This window comes from Gobio gobio, assembly GCF_949357685.1.
Source record: "Gobio gobio genome assembly, chromosome: 1".
Classification (NCBI taxonomy): domain Eukaryota; kingdom Metazoa; phylum Chordata; class Actinopteri; order Cypriniformes; family Gobionidae; genus Gobio; species Gobio gobio.
This window is the reverse complement of record NC_137097.1, coordinates 62,237,421-62,254,545: the sequence shown is the minus strand read 5'-3', so window position 1 is coordinate 62,254,545 and position 17,125 is coordinate 62,237,421. Positions and strand designations below refer to the sequence as shown.

Here is a 17,125-nt window from a genome sequence, read left to right as displayed (position 1 = left end):
GTGTGACTCCTGCCGAGACTCACGGTCGGATCCTGCTTTATTAAGCAGACACGTTCAGTTTTTATTTGTATTGTCTGTTCTCTAACTGAACTAAATTATTTTATTACTATAAAAAAAAAATCAAAAAGACGGTGGGCGGTGCCACGGTGGGCAAGTGATGTAACCGGTGTTGAGTCTGGACACCGGTAACACCGGCAACACCGACTATCGTAGCAAGCCTAATTTCAAACTTAGCTGAAAAGATCTTAGATGAAAAGATTTATCTTGAACTCTGTCATGGAAACTATGTATAAACCTTAATTAAAGGTCCCATGGCATGGCATTTTTCTATTATTTTATCATGTTTCCTGAGGTGTACTTATATTGTTGGTATGATTTTTACATCATAAAATGTCATAATTTAGAAATAAAAGGCATTTTTTTCTCTACTGATGTTTGCCCTCTGGCTGAATGCCCTGTTTCAAGAGGCGTGTCTGCTGTGAGACTTCAGTAAAAACGCCCACTGTTGTGATTGGCTGACATCACCCATTTGAAATGAGTATCAGATCTTGTAGCAGAAGGGGCGTGGTTTAACGAGGTCTACGAGGCACGAGCAGGCACGAGCTGCTGCCAGAGAGACGGATGGACCTGAGTTCACTTCACATCAGTTCTCAGCATGTCTCAGTTCAGTGAACTGTTTTAGTTACTAGCATATACTACTGGTTATTCGTTTATTTCTAGTCGGAGGGACTGTCACTCATGTCAGAAAGTTAGTAAATTATGGATCCGCGCTGACTGGAGACGCGAACCGTTTAGAACGATTCAGTCCGATTTGGTGAACTGGTTCGGTTCACTAAAAAGAACCGGTTCAAAAGAATGATTCGTTCGCGAACCGGATATCACGGAGACGGAGTGATTGCTAACAAAGTTATTTATAGTAACTACTGAGTTATGAGAGCGCTGTTAGCGCGAGTTTATTTTCTGTGTATCTGAGAGTTCTGAATAAACACGAGTCCCAGTCACGCAGAGTCCGCCTTCATCATTACTACCAACTTTGTAACACATGCAATGTACCATTACAGCTGTCGATATGAACGAGTTACGAGTAAGTGTTGATTATAGCATTATTTTTAGATATGTTCCTATCATATGAAAAGCGTCAGTGACGCGCATTGAGTACACAGCGCAAACAAAGACACAACAGCAGTAATCGAATGTAATCCAGTTTATTGTGGGGAAAGCTGGCTAGGCCGGATACGCTCACGCTTACCCCCCTTCTGCTTAATCTCGCGCCGCGTATGGTGCCTCCGCTGTGGGCCAGATGCAGTACTGGGGGTCGGTGATGTTGAAGGCCGACCGGCCAGTGCAGCCCGAGCCTCGGCGTGCGTGAGGTTTATCTCTAAAGAGATGTGAGTCTGCCGATGTTGAGCAGAAACTCACGACTGTATGCACATTGTAGAACAGATAGACGCGATGAGGACATACAAAAACACTGATTCACAAGATAGAAAACACAAAAACACCGTTCTGTCGGGAGAGAGAGAAGCCGCAGCGTGTGCACGAATAATAAAGTTCTGTGTGAACTTGAATAATTAGCTACACATCAGAAATCACAGATCAGAAGGAACTGAAAAAAGACTTATGTTTTCATTTATACATCCAAACACTGAGAAACTGCCAGCATTCACTTGTTCACAAGCCATGATCTCTCGAGGACAAACAAATATGGCGCTCGCATGGGTGTGCCAAATTCTCTGGGTGGATGAAAGGGAGGTAACCGTGCCTGTTATGACTTCATAACAGGAGACTTCAAGATTGGCTAGTCTGGCCTGTCATTTTCTCAAAGGCAGAGAAAGACACCCAGAACTCGGTTTTACACCGATCAACATTTCTAGCCACTTGGGGACAATATTCAGGCTAGGGGAACTCATATTAATGTTGAAAAACCTCATAAAATGAAAATTTCATGCCATGGGACCTTTAAACAATTTAATAATAAATTAAAAAGGAATTTATACCTGTATGATATTGCGCTGTAGCCCCATTTGACCAGCGGTTTGGAAAAGGGATAGATGGATAGATGATTCAGCTATGGGGGCGATCTGCCGGGACGCGGGAATTCATTCAGCATGCGACTCTCACAGTGCATTATGGGTATTCTCTAGCCATTGAGCGTATATCGGTTGTACTCTCCTTATTGCAGTGCATTGTGGGATTCAATGAGTGTACTCGAAAACGTCCACTATGGTTTCAGACACCACTACAAATGGCTGTTCCCTCAAATAGCGCCCATTTAAGGGTATAGGGGGTGATTTCGGGCAAAGCCATTGATTAGATAGTGCAGGTGTGTTAAGCTAAACTTTGCAGGACAGTGGCCCTACAGGACCGAGTTTGCCCATCCCTGCTTCAAATGACGAACAGATTAAATTTAGGCTTTTAACCACATTATTAACACTGATCAAACCACGAATATGGTAAACTCAAACATGCTTTCTTGACGTGCAAGAACCAGTACGTTATTGCTTGTCAAGTGATGATTACTTTATGGTGTCTTCATGAACCTTTTGAAGCATCATAAGTTTTGGTTGTGTGGACTTTCAATGGAGGGACAGAAATTTCTGGGTTTTCATTAAAATACCTTCATTTGCCTTTGGAAGATCAATGAAAGTCTTATGGGTTTTACACAACATGACAGTGAGTAAAGGATTGCAGAATTTTCATTTTGGGGAGAATGGACCCTTTGAGTTTGGGGTTAGGTTGGATGTGGACTAATGGTTAAAGATCCAGGTTGGCAACCAAAAGCCTGTAGGTTTGAACTTTGCACGGGATGATCCATGAACTTTCATTATTGTGCATTTGGCTGCTCCAGGGTGGCTGTCTCTGTGCACTATAAGTGTCTTTGAATTAATTTGTTGCATCACTTGCCATCCCGCAGGCCTCTGTATGTGACCGTGGTTTATCAAGGCAAGTACTCTCACTGCATGAGGATTGGTGTGGCCGTACCACTCAACAGCACTGTGTCCAGACTGAGAGACTCCGTATCACGTGAGACCAAGATCCCACCAGACCAGGTGCAGTTTCCACAGGTTTTTTGTATAGTACTGAGATGTTATTTTGCATCGAATTTAAGTCTTGGTGCAAAGATCTTTTCCGTTTCCCTGAATACAATATTGATTCTCCATTAATATTGAGGTGTGGGCACTGATGGAGGGTTACAGTAATTGCTGTTTGTGTTCGTCTTCCCATATAACGTCAAGCCGTTTCCTGTTTGTTTGCCTTGTTTTGCCGAGATGTTGAGTGTAAACCACTTCTGACCATCCGTCTCTCTTATGTCTGTGCAGTTTGTCCTGACCGAAATGTATTACGACGGTTTCCACCGCTCCTTTTGTGACGATGACGACGATCTTGATATCATTCAAGAAAGTGACTCAATCTTTGCTTTTGAAACTCCTGAGACTTTTAGATTAGAAAACATTCGCTCTAAAAGAGGTACTTTTCCATGCATTGCACTTTGGTTAAAGCCCAAAGTATACATCAGTTTTGACCCGAACACTTAGGCCTCCAGCCAAACACGTCAGCTTTCAAAATATTCCCCATTTCAGTAGCAAGCGTGAACATGCATTGGTGGTTAACGCATGCATACTAGAAAGTTTCATTATTACCCAGTATCGGTCTGCGCTATTACTGATGAAAATGTCTTTATTACTTTTGTGTGTGTCTCTTAAAGGGTTAGTTCACCCAAAAATGAAATTTCTTCCATTAATGAATCACCCCAATGTTGTTCCACACCCGTAAGACCTCCGTTCATCCTCGGAACACAGTTTAAGATATTTTAGATTTAGTCCGAGGGCTTTCAGTCCTTTGAATGTAAGTGTATGCACACTTTGCTGTCCACGTCCAGAAAGGTAATGAAAACATCATCAAAGTGGTCCATATGTGACATCATTTGGTTAGTTAGACTCTTTTGAAGCGTCGACAATACATTTTGGTCCAAAAATAACAAAAACTAAGACTTTATTAAGCATTGTCTTCTCTTCCGGTTTTGTTTGAATCCGCGTTCACGACACCACAGTGACGCTGCTGACGTAAGACGCTGTGACGTGTTATTTGGTGCGACAGAGCTTCGTTTGTAGTCTGAGGGACATGCACACTTACCATTTAAAAAAAAATATAGCAATACAAACAATGTAGAACAGCTTGTTTACAGCGTGCGTCTCCCTCAGACTACAAACGAAGCTCTGTCGCACCAGATAACACGTCACAGCGTCTTACGTCAGCAGCGTCACTGTGGCGTCGTGAACGCGGATTCAAACAAAACCGGAAGAGAAGACAATGCTATTTTACAATGCAATGTTATTTTTGGACCAAAATGTATTGTCGACGCTTCAAAAGAGTCTAACTAACCAAATGATGTCACATATGGACCACTTTGATGATGTTTTCATTACCTTTCTGGACGTGGACAGCAAAGTGTGCTTACACTTACATTCAAAGGACTGAAAGCCCTCGGACTAAATCTAAAATATCTTAAACTGTGTTCCGAGGATGAACGGAGGTCTTACGGGTGTGGAACAACATTGGGGTGAGTTATTAATGGAAGAAATTTCATTTTTGGGTGAACTAACCCTTTAACCCCTTTACACAATCACTAGTCAACATTGTCGTTTATTGTTGTTGCATCTGCAAGAGTTTGTTGTTGTTTCGTCTGTTTCTTTTTTAACTGTGAAACAACGGACCGGGCCAGTGTTGTTTAACAGTCGAAAGTTAGTCTGTGCTTTTGCACCAAATAATTAGTGCAAACAAATATTCACGGCACGTGTGAGCTGAGAATACAGAGTATGTGCGGTTAGAAAAATCAGGCCGTGCTGATGACAATATTTGTCACCCGCACTGTACAGATACCCTAGTGTACGTGTAAAAACTGAAGAATACTTTGGGCTTAAGAAAAACTAGATGTATAGTCCTGTAAAATAATCCTAATCATAACCAATCAGCCTTTATTGAAACATAACTACTAATCAGCTAAAGCATAGGAACTAACTTGGCTTAGATCTCTTCCTTCTAGTTCTATCTCTTTTGTTTTAAATGATGTAAGTAACATTTGTAACAATTTCCAGGGAGCCTCCTTGCAAATTTGAATCAGAACAATTTGAAATACGGAGCGGAGAGCAGCCGGACACCGTCTTTCATGCAGGGTGCAATAAATCCAGCATCACCCAACAAAAACACTGGATGTGAGAAAATGATTCTGCTGATCTGTAACCGAGCCTGCACTGGCCATCAAGGACGGAGGTAAAAGCAGAAGCCGAAAACAGTCAAACACCCTCATTATTGTCTTTCCCTCATGCTAACACAGCAGTTGAAGTTCCATTATTTTTGATATCTTGCGTGGAGAAAATGTAGTAAACTCATTAATGTCTTACATTTTACGGAAAACTCCCACACAATATAAAGTGGTAATGTATCACAAAGCGGAAAATCAATGCATTACTCTCTGTTTGACGCAGGTTTGGTCTTCCATTCGTACTATATCTAGAACGCAGTGTGACATGGGATGTCTTACAGAAAGAAATTCTGGAGAAAATGCGTCACCTATTAAGGCCTGGGGTTTACATTCAGGTCAGTGATATTTCTACTTGCTGTACTTCTACAAGGATGTTCAAATGCAGCTATTTATTTCTATCAGTTGAGTCTGGTTGGATCGGTACGAGTACATATGGCTTTTTTTCTTGCATACAACTTGCACTAATAAAGTGGATTGATTATTTTAGGTTGGACCCTTTAGTCTGCGTGTGGTAGGAGTGGTTGGGATCACATATCTGTTGCCACAAGAGGAGCAGCCACTATGTCACCCCACTGTGGAAAGGTTTGTTATGCATGACCACTGTGTTCAGAGCATGTTTTGTGAACTTAAATTTCAGGTGTCCAACTGACTGGTTTAAAAGACATGTACATTGTTTCACCATTGATGCACATAAACAGTTTTTCCACTGGCTACATGTGTAGCGAGCAAATACTCAGTACTTTTATTAAAGCTGCATTTACTACACAAACCTCCGAAGACATTACATTAGTCTAGATGCTTTAATGAGCATAGATGAAACGTTTATCAACTGCTTTAGTGTGCAGGCTGGGTGATCATTAGATTTAACAAATGTAATAAAACAAAATAAAACGAGGCTTCTTCATTTTGGATACTGAAACATCTTTTAAAGGGATAGTTCAGCCAAAAATACAAATTCTTTTCTGGTTCTTTTCACTACTATTGGATTCATTTTTGACTTGGGTATGTTTGGCTTGGATAAGCACTCGAGTGGCAAAGCTAGCGCTCATTGCTTTAGCATGTAATCTTCCGTTCAAGCATTTCTTTACAGTCAAGCTAAAATTGTGACACTTATCCAATATTTGCTCAGAAAATTTCATTCTTGGTGTGTGTGTGTGTGTGTATACACACGTTCGCTCTAGACAGAGTGTTGCTCTCATGACACATAGCAACATAGCTAAAAGTTTCCTAATATATTTGCCCATTTATTGAAAGTAGTCTACATTTACTTGTTGATGCCTTCACAAACACCCGTAAAAGCTGTTGATTTGAGTCATTGGCTGAGGACACACCCTACAATCTATGGCACACACTTCTAAATCAGAAACGACAAATAAGAAACATCATGGCAGGTGTAAAATTTTGTATGCCAGTTTCTTTTTTTAATCATTTTTTTTAATTAAGAATGAATTATAAGTATAATATAATAAATATTAGTAGTATTAATATTTACCTAATATAAATAAAATATTGTAAAAAAATAATTAGAATAAATGTAAGTATAATACAAATATAATTATTTTAAAAATAAGTTGAAAGAATGTAAATTGATGACTTTAACAAACACAGACTGCCGATTAACAGCCTCGGATAGTTACAGTTCTGCTTACAGTAGGTCTGTCTTTAACAGTTAACAGTTTTCGTTTAAAAATACATTTCCCTAGGGAGAAAATGAAATACTATGAACATAGTTTATGACCTTTTTTCACTTGATTCAGGCTATTTAGTTTTGTATCAAACATAATGTGATTTTCGGTGATTTGAGATCTAGCAGTAACAGTTAAATGTTCCTCTTGGGCGAGAGATCCGCTCACAGCTTACTCTGCTTGTGAAATCCAGCATATTCCAGCAAACCAATGAGAACGCCGGACAGTGATGACGATACATAACGACAGAGCGTAGACACCAAAGCTGGAACTACAGATTTGAAGAAAATTACAGTCGTTTGGCAAAATAAATAAATTACAGAGTTACATACGCATGACTAACATTTATAATATCATGTAAGCTTTATGGAACACATCAAACAAGGGAATTTATGGTCATTTATAGTGTTAATACTAATCAGCGAGTCCACCAATGGCTTGGGTATGCGGAGCATTCGCAGCTTATATGGACCGCACGCCCCTGATATACTAAATAATCATGGTGAACATGTCTTTCCTCAATCTCTCCTTTGTAGAGCATATAAATCCTGTGGACCAGGAGGACCTCCTCATGTTAAGATTGTAGTGGAGTGGGACAAAGAGACCAAAGAATGGTAAGAATGACCAAGCCATCAAATCAAAATGTATTTCTAAAGTACAATAAAAACAACAGAAGTTGACCACCGTGCTGTATAAAACGTTGCTAAAAAGGCAGACATAAATATAAACAATTTAGACCGCCATGGAAAGAGAAGGAGAGTATGAAAAACACTGAAAGGGGATGGATCCTTATACTCTATGGACCGTTATAAGCCTGGGTAAAACGATACGCTTTTAACTTGGATTTAAGTTCAGATTCTGAAAAGACTAATCTGAGGGAAACTGGAAGATTATTCCACAGTTTTGGCCCAGCAATAGAGAAAGCACGGTCAACCCTCAACTTTAATCTGGTTCTAGGGACCATCAGCACTCTTTGCTCAGAAAACCTCAGAAATCAAACGGATGTGTTTGGGTTTAAAAGATCTCAAAGATATTCAGGAGGCGTTACATTCAGAGCTTTAAAAACAAACAGTAAAATTTATAATTAAAGCTGCAGTCCGTAACTTTTTTTATTTTTATAATTTGATTGGTACTGGTAGCTTTCCGTAAGAAATTTGAGCATGTCGCCGCTCGTCTTTGCGTCATTATGTCCCGTCCGTATACATAAAGGAGTCCGGGGTAGGCTATATCGCATGTGAGGATGCTGCATGTGGTGGATCATTTATAGTCTTTTCTCACAGCAGATGGAAAAATTAAACGTTTCGTTTTGATGGCGGATTGTAATTCAGAAAGTTCCAAACGACAATCATCAGTGACAACTGGAGATTCACCCATAGTCAAAAGCAAAATATTAGACTTTTAATTCAATTAAAATCTACACTTCTACAGGTAACGCTGTTGTTACCATTAACAATTTGAGAACAAAGTATAACGATAATAATGATTTGCACGCTTTGATGTGATATGAGCCAAGCGATCATTGGATTCAATCACCGTTGATAGCGTAATTTATTGTAATGATTTTTTTCTCAGTTGGTCAGAACAAAAGTGGCAGACATTTTACTTGTTCAGATGACGTTTTCCGGTGAAAATTCTTATTTTGGTTGTACTTACAAGATGTAGAAACTGAATCCGAAGTACAGTATCCAATCCGGTGTGGTAAATGACTGCCAGCCACACATTAGATTCTTCCACGCTGAGGACCCGTGCCGATGCACAACCCGTGTAAACATAATTCCGCAAATAACTGCAATTGCTGGTTTCAAAGAGAGATGACAACCAAAGGCAAAACTTACGGACTGCAGCTTTAATATAATTAATACTAGTCTGTAGTTTTTATGTAGAAAACGGCGTGATATTTGGACAATTAAACCACACTTATTGGATATAAGAAATAAGTGTATACTCCAGTGTATATTTTGATTCCCGCAGTTTGTTTGGACACACTGAGGAAGAGTACATCCCTGATGCTGAGAGTGTGTATCTGCACAGAGAGCAGCACCATCAGCCGCAGGCCTGCACCCTCGCTCAGTGCTTCCAGCTCTACACCAAAGAGGAGCAGGTAAAAGTCTGGCCTAATGCACGCTCAAGTTTTTAAAAATGCTGTCATCATGTACTCACAATCTATGTCTCCCAAACCTGTATGACTTTCTTCTGTGGATCTCAAAAGGAGAAATGACCAAACCACTCTATACAATGAAAATGAAAAGGGACCAAGGCTGTCAAATGAGATTTTAAGTGAATAGCAAATGTTAGAAAGGTATTGCTGAAACACTTTACAAAGACTGCAAACTGTGTAGTACGGAATTTTTTCACCATTTCTGTGTTCAGGATTTTTTGGGTGTGGTTAAAACAGTGGCTCGATGATGCACTGGAGCCACTGAGCATGGCCCCTCCCCTAACACTATAAAAACTAGAGCACATTTGCATCAGCCCCCAGCGTTTGAGAGCAGAGAATGCTGCTTATTTTTTCAAGATTTTGAAAAGCCATTTGATTTACTTGCTGTTTTTTTTATCATTCGAATTTGGTTGGGTGGTTAATAAAAAAAAATGTCTGTGGTGTGACAAACTCTGAACACATATTTAATTTACACAGACTTTAAGGGTGTTCACACTTGTAGTTTGGCTTTTATATTTTTTGCAGTGGAACTTGAACCAAAAAAATACTGTGTGCTGGGCTAAACGCACTTCTATGTGCGTACATATGATGGCATTTTTTACTAGCTGAGAACTCGTAAAGAGCTTATAAAAATGGGTAAAGGTTTCAAAACAGTGCCAGGAAATCCTCCTTTGCACACCAAATCTGCTACACAGATCTGCTACACAGAGACAGTGGTTCCGATGCCTGTACTGAACTGCAATGCGCAACGTAGTGTCTATGATGAGAAAAATAAAGTGTGGTTGAGCATTCTGTCCTTTTTAGGGTTGCATCTTGTGACATCATGCCCCGTTTTTGGTTTAAGATGTCTTTGATGAGATTTGACTGAAATATAGATGCAACAAAGTTCATTTGGAAGTGCTTGCTTGGCGCACACTAAGAGACCGAATGAGTTCATTTGAATTGAACCAAACCTGCCAAGTGTGAACACACCCTAAGTTTCTCTCTCTTCCTTTCACAAGAGGCACTTTATGATGCTTTTGTCATTTTTGGAGCTTGACAGGCCCCATCCACTTTTCTCATATGGAAAAGAGCAGCTTGTACATTCTACTAAAACTCTCCTTTTGTGTTCATGGAAAAAAGTAAGTCATGCAAGTTTTGATCAATACGAGGGTGAGTAAATGATGACAGAACTTCGATTTTTGGGTTAACTATCTTTTTAAAAGAGTTATCACACTTTAATTTTCACTTCTCTAGAACTGCCTTTGTGGACATGTCAAGGTTACTCTATTTCTGCTGTCAGTGCTGTTTTAAAATTGCTAGTTTTTTTTGCAAACACGTCTTTAACCCTGGAATGGGTCCACATAGCGTATAAATATACACTGTGGTTAGCCAGAGCTGGTTTCAGGCAGTTAAAAAAGGGATTGGAACTGGCTGTGCTTTAAGGGAAACGAAGAAAGAGCCAGATTTGTAAAATGTAAACCCCCTCTGACTGATTTTGTTTATTTCTGCTTCCTGTATGCCTTCCAGTTGGCGCCAGACGATGCCTGGCGCTGCCCCCATTGCAGGCAGCTGCAACAGGGTCGGATCAAACTCAGTCTGTGGACCCTGCCTGACGTTCTCATACTGCACCTCAAGAGGTTTAGACAGGTGCTGTACTAATCAAGTCACATCACCTGCGCAAATGGTGCTCTCAACATGCAGTGCAAATGTGTGGTAGAGTGGCCTGTGGTGAAAGTTTGACTTGTAACTTAAAAGATTAAACACTAGGGGGTGATCCATTGTTTATTATGAATATCTAACTGGAGAAAGCTGTGTGTTAGCATTCCTATTCAATATCTTTGGATAAAGGTGTGTGCCAAATGCTCACTTACTTATATGTGGTCCTTGTGTCTTCAAGGAAGGGGACAGGAGAGTTAAGATGCAAAACATGGTGAGATTTCCTTTGATTGGTATGGATATGGCACCCCATGTGGTGAAGAGAAGCCAGAGCAGCTGGAGCTTACCCTCCCACTGGTCACCATGGAGGCGACCTTACGGACTTGGCCGAAACCCAGACGACTACCTTTATGACCTCTATGCTGTGTGTAACCATCATGGAAACATGCATGGAGGGCATTACACAGGTAAGGGTTTATAGACAACTAGGAACTTTACTTCAAAATAGTATTGTATTTCCTCCTTGATTGGTGGATTTGATATCTCATTCCCTGATTTTTTTACTCTTAACAGCGTACTGTAAGAACTCCATTGATGGGCAGTGGTATTGCTTCGATGACAGTGAGGTTCAGCCTATAGCTGATGAGGATGTCTGTCAGCAGACTGCATACATTCTGTTCTATCAAAGGAGGACAACTATTCCCTCCTGGTCGGCAAACAGCTCTGTTGCAGGTGACTTCTGTTCCTTGTTGAGTTTTGGGTTGACACAGTTTGCTGACTCGTTTGATTTGTTCATTTCCAAGGCTTGTGAAGGTGCTGCCAAGTGACCCTCTTTTTCCAGCCCAGTGAAACTGCTTTGAATATTAGAATGACACTCTTTGATTAGCCTTTAGTAGAGATTCTGTTCTGGAGAATTAAAAATTAATGTTTGATGTACTGTATAGACATATATCTTGCAATGAAGGGCCTCCTGCTCATTTATGGAGATGGTTACAAAAATGGGTCATTCAAAATCATTATAATATTGACATCGGAGCCATTAGCACAGAAATAACGCACCCAAAAATGAAAATTCTATCATGGGTTTCTTAGTTTTGGGGTCCCACAAAGTGGAAATAAAACAACTATCAACTGTCTATTTCAGTGGTTTGTCAATAGGTTAGCCAATCACAACATATGAAAAGTAGAGTATCAAAACCATTTCATTCTAAGAGAGTGAACAGAAAACATAGTATTGTTTTTTATTATTCAATAAATTTTAAATGACATGTTTTTTTTGGGGGGAAATACAATTTTACAACAGTGCAAAGCATGGCCCTGTAAATGAAGATCCTTGTTTTTGGATTTGTGTAACCGTCTCAGGCTCCACCAGCTCGTCTTTATGTGACCACTGGGTTAACCGGCTACCAGGCAGCAGGCCGCCCAGCCTGGCTTCTGGAGCCTCCTCAAGACGCACATCTCTGATCTCTTTGGCAGAGTCGGTGGAGTTTCCCGGTGATCGCAGTGAAGATGATGGTGAGAAACATCGTAATGCCTCCTAACATGGATGTTTATCTTTCCAGTGTCTTTAATAAATCTTTAGAAGCCAACCTCATTTTCCTTGTGTCCTCTTATTCTGTGTATTGTGCCAGTGTTTTACTCTTGCCTTTCTTTATTATGTCTTCTCTCTCTTGTAGCTTTAGCGCTTACTAACACAGGATCTCCCGCCTTGCTCAGTTAAGACAAAACTGCATGCCAATGCTCTTTTCATTCAGTCTTGTATCAGCACATTAGTTTAAAACTCTCTGTCCTTTTTGTTAAGGAGGATTTTCATCGCGGCCCTTCGTGAGAAGCATTCAGCGGCAGAGCTTGTCCTCAAGATCATCGGTTACCAGTCCTCTGGCTTTCAGTGAAAACGGGATGAAACCTTCCTGGTCTTTGTCAGCAAAACTACAAATGAGATCTAGCTCGCCCTCACGATTCTCTTTGGACTCGCGCTCCTCCCCTCCTCTAGAGAGGATAGGAGAAGCTTGTGACGACAAAGTGTCCACGTCTTGCTTCGGCGGCTACAGCAGACACGAGCGTCAGCCCAGCAGTAAAGCCCCACTGGCCATGATGGAGGGTAATTGTAGTGATGACAGCAATGGGAAAAGAATTCTAGACGAAGCCTATTGTAGAGCTCCAACACAGGCCGACAGAAAGAGCTCTAAAGGTGAGCCCATCGACAACAACAACCAGATTAATGCTGTGGACCAGAACACTCTTGGAGTGCACTCCAAAGAGCAGAAGCATAAGAGCTCTGGGTCGGAGAAGAAAGCAGAAGGGTCCGCCAGCAAGAAGAGCTCCACTAAGACCAAGGGAGACCAAGCGAAGTCCTCCAAGAAACGCCAGAGCACCTCTTCAGTAACAAAATCTCCATCGTTTCAAGTGTCTTCCAGCCCTCAAGCAAAGGGCACCAAAGTAACCAATCTAAAAGAGAAGAGTGACTCTCCCAAGAGCACCAAGGGTACACCTTCAGGTACACCCTCCAGAAGGAAAGAGTCCTTGCAGGCACAGGAGTCTCCAGTGTCGGGAGGCACAAAGGGGAAGCCTTCCCTTACTTCCACGCCCCAATCGTCTGCCTCTCCATCGCCCACATCCAAGAAGAGCTCCTCTGCGGCTGAGAGAAACTCTAGCAAGAAGAAGCTGGTGGAGAGAGGCTCCAGCAAGGACTTGGCCCACACCAGTCCCCTTGCAGAGAAGTCAAGAGTCAGTGGCACCCCGCGGACATCCCAACCTAGAACTGCCGAGGGAAGCCGGCCTGAGAGGAAGCCAGTGAGGAGCTCCAGCAGTAGTTCCTCAGTCACCAGCCTGCGCTCCCCAAGCGTCTCCTCGAGAGACCTCCGCCGCAGCAGCAAATCCGAGGACAAGGGACTCTCGTTTTTCAAGAGCGCGCTTCGGCAGAAAGAGACTCGGCGGTCTGCTGATCTGGGCAAGGCCTCGATTCTCGCCAAGAAGGCTGTCGAGAGGTCTGCCAAGTCCTGCAGCCAGAACAAACTCAATGCTGACGAGGGCGAAGGCTCGGGAAACTCTTCCCAGCAGGTCTCTCCGGAGCCGCGCTCCAGCAAGGCTGCCACTGATGAGAAGGAGTCCTCGAAGACCTCCACTCCTATCAAACGCTCTCTCTTAGCAGTAGGCAAGTCCAAGTCTTCCAATTCTGAGACTAGTCTCCAGTCACCCATCAATGGGAAGAGGCCTCTTGAAAAGATGGCATCATCTAGAAAGCTTTCTTCCAGCATGCAATCCTCTGCACGGCCAACACAGACGCCTCAATGAAATTTGAATAGCAGTTCCATTATTTTCTGTAATGCAGCTATTTTTTGACGTGCCTAAGAAGAATATAAAGTATATAGTATATACCTGTATTTTACTTTTCTCAAAGAAAATATGTAAATTATCAGAAAGCGCCTTTCTATCCTGCCATGGAACCAAATCGTTGCCTCTGGCAAGGTATGGTAAATGAATCTACTACTGTTCATGACTCTGAATAGGAATGTTTTAACTTAGCACTTTGTACATATTTTTTCTCCCTCCAATAATGCTTAGGTGTAATGGATAATATGTACAATACTTTTTATCTTGGTACCGTTCCTTTTTCTTTGGACAAGTCACTTATGATGAAATATTAGATTCTTGCGTTATTCCTTGGAGTACTGTACCAATTCACTCCACATCTACACTTGGTGCTATTTACAGTCCAGTGTTCCCCTGGCACTGATACAGTATGAGATCGAGAAGAGTTGCATCACGAATCCTGGCCGTAGACTTAACGTGGTTCAGCAGTGAACAATCTCATTGGTACCTCTCAAAGGCTGCTCTCCTTCCCCAACTCTATCCTTTTATACTTGAGAGCAGTTACAAGTATTCAAGTAGCGTTACTGCCCTTAGAAATGTGCCGATAGCTGAATTGTTGCTGTATGAATGTGATCTTTTGATTGGTAAATTAGTGGAGGACAATCTTTAAACTCAATTTGTTTCGTTTATTATCCAGCAAAATGCTGTGCGATCTCCATATCTGGATATTAATGGAGGCGGTGTAAGCCCTGCATGAAATTGTTTTGTATCTCTCTTTGTTTTTATAATGAAATTTTGAAAGCCACATAATCATACTTGAACCTTTTCATGCCCACCAAAATCCAATGCCAACATATATGAGCAGATTTCATTTGGCTTGAGTGAGCTGGAGTTGAACCCTGCAACGGTTTTTATCTCCATACTTATCTGTGGACAAACCAGTGCAATAGTTTTCAACACTTTGTAGGAGAACAGATATATTGACATTCTCTATTCGGTAATGTTGCTGTTTTAGAGGAACATTATTTTAAATATAAATACTGTGCGCATATGCAATAGTAATTAAAAACATTTAATCAATGTAAATCGAAATAATTTTCAGGATTATAATGCCTCACCACGATAATGGGGTTTATTTTTTTATTTTGTTTGGTGTGCCAAGAGTTTGTGATTTTAATACCCAGTTGAATTGGCTCGACAGAAAGGCATTTGTTTATTTTGCATACTTGTCAACGCCATAATAGGTCACCTAAATATATTTCCATCTGGAGTAAGCTTAGACAAGTTCATTTGGACTAATTCAAATTGTTATATATGCCAGGAGAAATATAAGGTTAAACAAGTCATTATTGTTACATTTGCATAATGGTGTCATTACGTCGGCCACTGTTCAGCTTGCTGCCCTGTAATTAAAACATTAATCCAAGTGGTGCTGACGCCAACCGTTCTCATTTTCATGCTGCTGTTCGGTCTCAGAAACCCTTCCCTTTTAGCACACTATATCTTAAAATAGATACTTTAATAATGAACCTAATGTGTAGCACGCTTCTTCTTCCTTTTTTCGCGACAGGCCCATATTGTGTGTGCACTGAAAAAAGTATTTGTACAAAGCAGTATTGCATGATTACATTGACGCATGCACTTAACTATGCAAGTGACTGTTGCTAAACAAGACGAGTCTGGTTATCAATGTCTCCTTTTTTTTCCCTTTTTTTTTATGAAAACAGCATGAATTTTCCTTTTTATTGCTTTTTTGCACAGTTGTCGAACCTTTGATTTCATAAATATTGTAATATGAGAGCATAAATTATTAGCTTTAACCATATGTATACAAAAACTTGCAATTGGCATTGCATTTTCATGCTATTTTTTTTTTCTTTTTTACCTCCTTTTTTATTATTATTCATTCATAAGCTGTTCTTTATGGTATGACCTCCCTGTTTCCATGAGATGAATTTTGTTTTTTTAATATTTCTATAGGCGCAACCTATTTTGATTTTTCACATTTCGCTGGCGTGATGTGTTATTTGTAGGGAGTGTCGTATCTCATTTTGACCTTCATCATCAGCCTCCATTCAGTGCACACAATTCCCGCATCGCTTGCAATGCTGATACACTACATTCATTTTGACTTTCATGTCATTCCATGTCTTAGGTTGTGAGTTTCTCGGACCATAAATTCAGAGAAGTGCTATTACCCTCTCTAAGTCTTATTGCATATGGGATATTTTCAATGGCTGAAGTGCTAATATGACATGGTCTTATCAAGTGTTTGGATAGGACGGATGACTTTATCATTATAACGAAGCTGTATCAGTCTTATGATATGCGTGCTCTTTGGTTTACACACTGGAATGATTTATCTCGGCCCAGAGCAGTTTTTATGTATTGTTCACAAACTGGTACCCGCTTTGGTGGGCTTTATAACTGGGCAGTCATTTTATTATACAAACGTCAGTCTAGGTCAACCAAAAGAGGAAAATAATAATAAACCATGTAAATGTTTGGTTGCATGAGACTGTGTCAAATGCTTTTTGTTAATTTATTTGTATGTTTTGTTATGTGTATGCACTTTTATTTTTAAAGTTTTTTTTATTATTATTTTAAAGAATGCATTTCTTTGAAGAATCATTTGTATTCATAACATTGTCTCCCCAATGTAAGTTGGCGGTTGAATTATGATTAAAAAATAGACCTGTATTAAAGGTCTAACCTCAAATTTGTTCTTGAAGTTATTTTGAATAATTGTATTTGCTTAGCTTGGTTTTGAACTTTTCTTTGCGTCAAACACTGTAATATCCGATGTTGACCACAAGATGGAGCGAGCCACCATTGCTTTAGAACATTATGCTGTGACAAGATTTCCTGTTTGGGGTAAAACAGGCAGCTTTTCGGGAGACTCTTTTATTTTTCTGCACTTCTGAAAATTGGTGATTAACTTGGTAATTCAATTTTTATAAAGTGCTCACAGTGAAGGCCATCACCAAAGGAATCATTCTAGTATGGGTAAGAGTTTAATGTAAACACAGTCATGTCCTAAAGGGTTAGTTCACCTATAAATGAAAATTT

General features: G+C 40.5%; 1 protein-coding gene across 1 annotated transcript in view; it reads left to right on the top strand.

The window, feature by feature from the left end:
- The window catches only part of usp31 (ubiquitin specific peptidase 31), a 31,872-nt gene extending 15,097 nt beyond the window's left edge, over window positions 1-16,775 (top strand). Inside the window, exons 5-16 of the mRNA XM_079829210.1 lie at window positions 2,915-3,050; window positions 3,321-3,468; window positions 5,097-5,271; window positions 5,487-5,598; window positions 5,751-5,845; window positions 7,485-7,562; window positions 8,920-9,049; window positions 10,616-10,735; window positions 10,986-11,211; window positions 11,318-11,476; window positions 12,107-12,259; window positions 12,546-16,775. Coding sequence (XP_079685336.1) covers window positions 2,915-3,050; window positions 3,321-3,468; window positions 5,097-5,271; window positions 5,487-5,598; window positions 5,751-5,845; window positions 7,485-7,562; window positions 8,920-9,049; window positions 10,616-10,735; window positions 10,986-11,211; window positions 11,318-11,476; window positions 12,107-12,259; window positions 12,546-14,038 — 3,025 coding nt within the window. The 3' untranslated portion in view covers window positions 14,039-16,775. The remainder of the gene's footprint in view (window positions 1-2,914; window positions 3,051-3,320; window positions 3,469-5,096; window positions 5,272-5,486; window positions 5,599-5,750; window positions 5,846-7,484; window positions 7,563-8,919; window positions 9,050-10,615; window positions 10,736-10,985; window positions 11,212-11,317; window positions 11,477-12,106; window positions 12,260-12,545) is intronic.
- The last annotated feature ends 350 nt before the right edge of the window (window positions 16,776-17,125 follow it).